This window comes from Anthonomus grandis, chromosome 4, assembly GCF_022605725.1.
Source record: "Anthonomus grandis grandis chromosome 4, icAntGran1.3, whole genome shotgun sequence".
NCBI classification, from domain to species: domain Eukaryota; kingdom Metazoa; phylum Arthropoda; class Insecta; order Coleoptera; family Curculionidae; genus Anthonomus; species Anthonomus grandis.
This window is the reverse complement of record NC_065549.1, coordinates 39,302,380-39,309,910: the sequence shown is the minus strand read 5'-3', so window position 1 is coordinate 39,309,910 and position 7,531 is coordinate 39,302,380. Positions and strand designations below refer to the sequence as shown.

At 33.5% G+C, this 7,531-nt stretch overlaps 1 protein-coding gene across 1 annotated transcript in view; it reads right to left on the bottom strand.

The window, feature by feature from the left end:
- Nucleotides 1–393: 393 nt before the first annotated feature.
- The window catches only part of LOC126735379 (gustatory and odorant receptor 22-like), a 38,235-nt gene continuing 31,097 nt past the window's right edge, over nucleotides 394–7,531 (bottom strand). The window contains exons 4-8 of the mRNA XM_050439345.1: nucleotides 6,602–6,840; nucleotides 6,292–6,441; nucleotides 6,028–6,237; nucleotides 5,884–5,973; nucleotides 394–529 (exon numbers count right to left, since the gene is read on the bottom strand). Of these exons, the coding sequence (XP_050295302.1) occupies nucleotides 455–529; nucleotides 5,884–5,973; nucleotides 6,028–6,237; nucleotides 6,292–6,441; nucleotides 6,602–6,840 (764 nt within the window). The 3' untranslated portion in view covers nucleotides 394–454. The remainder of the gene's footprint in view (nucleotides 530–5,883; nucleotides 5,974–6,027; nucleotides 6,238–6,291; nucleotides 6,442–6,601; nucleotides 6,841–7,531) is intronic.

The following is a 7,531-nucleotide window of genomic DNA, read 5'->3' as shown; positions in this document are numbered from 1 at the left end:
TTATGTTAAATACTATTGATAAAGACTCAATAAGAAAATCAGTACATGCTTTCAAAATATAGGATGGTATCTTATTTGGTCCGACAGATTTTTTAGGTTTTAATCTTTTCACTGCGATTTTAATTAGAGTAATGCTTTTTACAAACAGAGTGAGTATATTATTTAGCTGTCCATGGTTAGATGTAAATAACTTTAGGATAAACTTCGTCATTTCTTCTGCGTGACGTGTGTTTTTTTAAAGCAGAATATTCTTATAATCATTGAGGGAATATAAACAATAAAACATTTACGCTGACTACTAACAAACGAATTAAAAATATCACTATTGATAAAAGAAAAAAGTATTTTCAATAAAATGAAATACTAGATTTATTCTAAATGCATACATACATCACTAATAAAAAGATTAATATTTTTTTCTTTGAGAGATTAGCTACTACAGAAAGTGGTTTTCCTATCCCTTTAGGTTGATTAAACTAATCTTAAATTGCAGCAGCACGATCAAGTAGATTGCGATTGTGGCTATGCTCTGAAAAATAAATAAGAAATTAATTGAGAAGGGAACACGTGTAAAAATATAGTGGAAGCGTGTTTAAACTAAGTAAATAGCAGTTTTATTTAAGGTAATATTAGATTTTGCAAAGAGTAAATCCAGGACAATCCACGTCAGGCACGGTTGAGAAAAGGTCATTATTAAAAAAATAACCAGAGCTGGACACAAAAAAAATATTTATTTTTACTTTCTGCGGCCTTAGCATTAAATAGTATTTAAAGAATTTATATACCTCTGATTTCAATAAGTTTTTTCGAAAAAAATCCAAAAGGTACACTATCAAAAGCACAGAAAAAATTCCCAGTGTTCCAAATCTATTATTAAAATTATTCACTCTATGTTTTATAACGTGTATTATCTCATATTTGGAGCTCGCTTCTTAACCCTGCGTTACTCGCAGGGTGAGCGCGCCGCTCACCTTTTTGTTGTTTTCGGCACTGCAATAAAAGTCTTGCACTTATCGACCCGCCCGTCCACCTAATCCCCATCAGTAGTGTTAGGTACAATTGTATGTAAGTACTAAGTGGTTCGGACGCTGCGACGCGTTTAGTTCTCCTACTTCTACTACACGAATCCTTAGTGCGTGCATGTCGGAAAGTGAGCGAATTGTTTACCTGCGAGTATCGGTGTTAGTCAGTTTTGTCAGATATTTCTGTAAGAACGAACTAGTTTATTTTGTGTTTTTGCGGAGTAATGTTGTGTTTTTTATCGTTTTATAGGTGGACGAGTTAAACATGGATGCTAAAGAAGAAGCAAGACTTTTAAAAATCTTTAAAGAGCTGGAGCAAGAAGAGCTACTTGCTAGAGAACACGGAGTTCCAGAAGAACGACTAGAGGATGTAGAGAGTGACGAAGACTGTGTCGAAAATAATTTGGACTTTAATACTGACTCTGAATTATCCGCGGACGATTCCGATGATTCTGTGTCTTCTACGCGTTGGTCTGACTAGCGTCTGCCGCCTGGCAATCACTGTGCCTCTGCAGTCAGATGTGTGGTGCTACGTTGCCTCTATTCATATTAAAATACCGACTGCATATGTTGCGCGCCGCGCCGGCAGCTCTGAGATATTTTTTAAGGTGGTAGTTGGTTAAAAATAAAATAGTTTTGTGTTAAATGGAGGATTCTTTTATTAATTATTTTTTTAAAGGTTATATCGCTACGTACAGGGTACAGTAATAGGTCATTATGTACCTATTTAAGCACCTATACCTAATTTATATGGATTTTTCAGTTTTGGTTATTAATGTTAAATAGTTGTCCTTCCTTATATACTAAAATGGGTGACATTTAACATTAGTGCAATCGGAATTACATTACAAAATTAATTAATATGATGAGAATAACCTAATTTAAGTCAATTCCAAAAAGAAAAATGAGGAATTTTAATTTTTTATTATAATATTAATGATTTTAATCTGTAACTATTTTTCGACGCGTAGTAATAATGTCAGTGTGTTGGGACCTTCTATTGGTTATAGTGACATTAGTGACAAGCGATGCGCAAAAATGTTTTGTTCATTCTAACGGGTTTGGGGTAAGGGAGCGCGGCGCGCCTGGCTTAAAGTGAGACTGGATTTTAGAGTTGGATCTCAAAACGGATATCGACCGTGGGTTAGAGCCTCCCATCGGTTGGGTTAGTGTCTTTTGAGCCGCGTACCGGGAATATTAACTTTATTCATTACTTTTTTTCGTTTTCACGCAAAAAACTTAATTTTTCCGCATTTTTTTCCTTTAAAAAATAAAAATACTATACAATGCCTCTCCTCTTTAAATTTTCTTCAAAAAAGGTTTACTTTTGATTGCACTAATATTAAATAGACCCCTAAAATGAGTTAAGAATTGATAAAGGTACCTACTACGATTTCAATGAATTCATAATGTAATAAAATCACATGCCATTATTTTATTTAACCATTCATGAGATAAATGTGTTGAAAATTGTGCTTGCTATGACTAGGAAACTGTGCAGGATTCTAAAGATGGTAAAAACATATTGCACTTTTCTGAATGTAACCATTAACCTTTGAAATGCTAATTTTTAGGATTTTCAATTTAATATTCTATATAGGTATTAATTAGGCACAACTTTACACACTTTTTATGTATATGCGCAATTTGCTATTTTAATATTATTAAACCGTAACCCTAATAATATTTACGTCGTTATTCTTACTTCTATGCGTTTTTAAATGTTGTTTCCAACGATTTCTGATCGTAAACACTTCTTCACAATGCAAACATTTAAAATTGTCATTTTTAATTCTTAAATGAGGAGCTATCTCTTCCCGTAACTCCGAATGAAATTTATTGACATGCACTCGTAAATGAGTGGTTCTTGTAAACAAGCGATTACAAACTGTACATAATTTATTGGGTTTGGAGTCCATATTATCACCGTTGTATAACCTACTTAATATGAATAAATAAAAATTAAAAATTACCTTTATTTATCAAACCTACCCAAGCAAAAAAAATGTACCTCGACTAATAATTTTTCTTTATCGCATTCAAAAACATCCTGCGCGCCAAAATCACCTCCGAAAAATCCTAACGAGAAGTGCGAGACTGCGAGCGAGCACATGCATGCATAACGCCATAACGGCTCACCCAGAATGCGTTTTAATCATAAAATATGATATGACCTTTGATGAAAGCGGCAACATTGGCTATGCTCTGCCGCGAGAGCGAGCGCCGGCGGCACAAGGAACGGTGGTTCCGCAGACGCTAGTGTTGGTCTGAAGATGGCCCAAATTATATATGTAAAGACAGAAAAACAATTTGGAAAGTTAACAGAAAGCCAAAAACTAGTCGTGCTAGACCGTAGCCGATCGATAGTTCTAGCCTGGACACTTATCCCCGCTTCCATCGATACCTCACAACAGAAGCCGAAATCATGCGAGGCGACGACCGCATCGCGATGGCAAAAATTCCGCGCTGGGGCACATATTTTGCGTTGATTCGAAATAATATTTTACTGCAGTTATTATTGTAGTTTATAGTAAGATTACGCATTTAAAATTTTAAACTACCAAACTATTTTGATACTCGCTTTAAGTTTTAAAAAGAATAAAAATTCGGTATTTAAATTAAGTGGATAAATTAACAATTTTATTTTTAACTTACATTTTACAATCTTAATTTTATTTAGAATAATGCCTACCTCTTGCTGCATTCCTGTTGAAGCTCAGAAAAAATTAAAATGGATTTTAAATTTTTTTTTTTGGTTTTTCTTGATTATCTTCGGAATCATTCAAATTATCGATTTTTTAAATAAGCAACAAAAATTCGGCGTAGGTACCTACCTAATTTTGTTTTCGGCATTAACATTTTTACGAAAAAGTAATACAGCAATATTTAAAACATTTATCATATACCTAAAAATACGTAATAATAAAAAAAAATATATTATCTTGTAAAATGTAAAAGATTAGGTCCCGCGGTATCTTCACTTAGTCGTTCCACTGTACGGCGTGCGCCACCAAATCTCGGCTTCAATTTTGATGCCACGAAACCAGTGTCACGGCTAGAACTCTCGATCGGCTACGGCTAGACGCCATAATATAATAACGCATTTACCGGGAGTAAAACCCGAAGCGAAAAGTGCGCTAACGCCGTTTGAATCTTGGAATTTATTTATAACGGATCAAATTATTCACGAAATTGTCCGATGTACAAATATTTATCTATCTAGATAACTGTGGATACTGCACAACCTTCGGTTTTGTAATATGCATTAGCATAATAAGATTCGTAATATAAATTCATAGATACTATAAAAAATCAGTTATTGGTGCAAAATCTGAAAGTTTAAAATTTTTCATTATCTCAGAAACTGAAATGTCTAAATATTTAACCCAAATCAAGACTAGGGCTGTTGGTTGTTGGTTCTGATGGAATACATGTAAATTTTTTAAATATTTTGCTGTCCTTTTATTTTAAAATATATTTGTCATCTAATAAATAATTGTAGGGCAAATTTTCTATTTCCTTCTGAATGGAATCGGGCTGATATTGTGCCAATACCGAAAACGAATATTGTAAAGGGTTTCAATGGCTTAAGGCCGATTCCCATTCTTCCAGTATTGGCTAAGGTTATTGAACGAGCCCTGAAGAATCAAATTGTAGACTATGTGGAGTCTGAAAAGTTGATTGCGCCACGCAATCAGGTTTTCGAAAAGGCCACATTATACTACGGCTCTTTTTAATGTAAGGGATGACATTTTTAGACCTATTGATAAAGGTAATTGTACTATTCTGGTTCTACTCGATTATTCCAAGGCATTTGATACCATAGACGTTATTACTAGTCTTGGAATATCTTGGTTTTCATCAGAGTTCAATCAGATTAATTCAGAATTATCTTATGAATCGCCAACAAAGGGTGGTTTTAAATGGCAATAAATCATATTATCTTGGCGTTAATTCTTCAGGTGCCCCTCAGGAGTTAATTTAAGGACCAATTTTTTTTTATATGCTTCCCAATTTCCTAAATTTTTAAAACACTGCAAAATACAAAAGTATGCAGATGACACTCAAATATATTACTCTTTTTCGCCCTATTTACTGGCTTATAGTTGTCTCTCTGTAAGTGAAGATCTAAACACGCTATACAAAATTTCTAAAGACCATGCTCTCTACGTAAACCCAAGTAAATCCTTTGTGATGTTTGTGCTTCGTACGAAAGAAAGGTAAGGAATCAAATTTGCTCCAAACTGAAAGAGATTTGAAACCTAATTTTTATTTTTAGAAAAAGAAGTGGTAACCTTTTTAATCAAAAACACCACTAAATAAATAAAAAAATGCAAAAATATCTTAGATCAAAAAGTGCATTTTGTTACTCGAAGGGCGTGTACTACATTTTATAAAAATATCTTAAGCTATAAAAAAGTTATGACTCAAAAACTTTTTTTTAAACTTTAACACTCCGTATTTCAAAAACGAAGCCTTTCTCGATGTACGTTGATAAAGAAAATTAAGGGTTATTCTAAACACAGAATGGCTGTTAAAGTTTGTACACTGTTGATCGGGACACCCTGTATAAACCTCCAGAATAGATTAAAGGTCGGGATACTCTGTACGTGCCCACTTTTACTTCTTCTGACGCCCGTCTTACGGAGTATCCTTATAAATCTCTTTTTACCATTTAACTCACTGTTCTAGCTTTCTTTCTTTGAAACTTCAGAATAGAGTTTACAAACTAAAGATCCAGAGATCTTGAAATAAAAAACTAAAACTTCATTAATAAATGTAGAACTAGAACAGAATACGATCAATTTCTTCAAATATAAACTAAAATATATTTATCAAATACTTATTCCACAAAACTTACAGATGTTAGTAACTCCCTATTAACCACGGTGTATCCCCGCAACGAGACTTTTGGTGGATTCATATGGATAGCTTTTAAAAATAGTTGAATCTAAAAATGTTTCAATTCGTTTTCACTGATCTCTGAAAAATATATATACGTCACCTCTCTTATGGTATCCTGATCGACTTGAGCTAAGTTGATCTCCATAAGAGCCAATGTCACCCTATCAGCAATATTTGAAGATGCTTGGTGCGAGCAGTCACAAAAGATAAACAATAATATTAGGCAATAGATCGCATCTACTAATAGTCCAATTTCTTTAAACGTAAACTTCACTCCATGGTCAACAACTTCGGAAGTAAAACCGTAGGTCTGTGGGAATATTATAATATTGGAAAGTACAGAAAAAAACTTAAGCATACTTACAGATATAGTGATATTAGCCATCATAAATAAAGAATAAGTGGAGTAGGTTCTACCATAAGCGTTTCCAAGTTTTTGAAGAATTTCACTTAACTCGAGCCATAAGATTCTGTAATGTTTGATTATATAAGAAGAGCAGAGATGCTGAATATCCTAAAAAAATACTTTTATTATTTAAAGTTTTGTTATATTAGGTATAGGTTTAGCACACATTTGGCTACAGAAATAGTTTCGAAAAATAATCTTTTTCTAACATACTATTCTAGATTATTTCACTCCATAGCCAAATGTATTAACTCGAGAATTCCGGTACCATTTTAAAACTCCTTGCAACAGCAGTACTAGCATTACCAACGGCTCTGCAATTAATGTACCAAAGGGCGCAGTTCATATTAATCATTGTGATTATATGTAGGTAAGCTGTTGTGTGATATAAGCTGAAACCTTCTAAAAGTACACTGAGCGTAAGCAGGAAACCTACGGCCACAAGAAGACAACCAGAGCTAATGATGACAATCAAAGTACTCAGATGGGGAAACTCAAGATCCCTTCCTAAAAACAGTAATAAATATTAACGAGTTATGAAGCCTGTCTAAAATATTTATATACAATATAGACTGATCTTATAAAGATATAATTTGTATAAATAATGTTTATTAGTTTTGGCAGAATGGTTGATTTAATCTTCTGAGGTTTTTGGAAAATGGTTTTTATTGTAATGATCTTAAGCGCAGCGAATATACCAGCTGTTCTCCGGGAATCATTTCGTTCGTCCCCTAGATCCGAGGGTGCGACAAGGATAGAGCGAGTGGCCACACCTCGCGATTTGGTGACAAACGTACAAAGTTGGAAAATGTTCCGGAACGATGGTCTACCTAATAAACAGGATCCATTACCGCTAGGAGGCCAGTTCAAGTCTGAGTATTGGCGCGCTCTTTAAATTGAAATAAAGACAGTGTAAATAAATGTTTCTAGTAGTATTTGATCATTGTATTTAATACGTAAATGTACGAATACGTAAACGAACAGTAAAAATATAACAATATTTGTCACCAATGTAAAGTTGCTACTATAATAATATCCTTTATTTGCCAACAAAATCGTATACATGACAACAAAACAACGTCATACAAAGGAGGATCTAACTCCCATAGGATACATTAATTTTGCTTATCTAGAATTCATAAAGGCAATAGCCTTATATAAACAAAATAACAAAATTCAAAATAAATAATTTAAATAT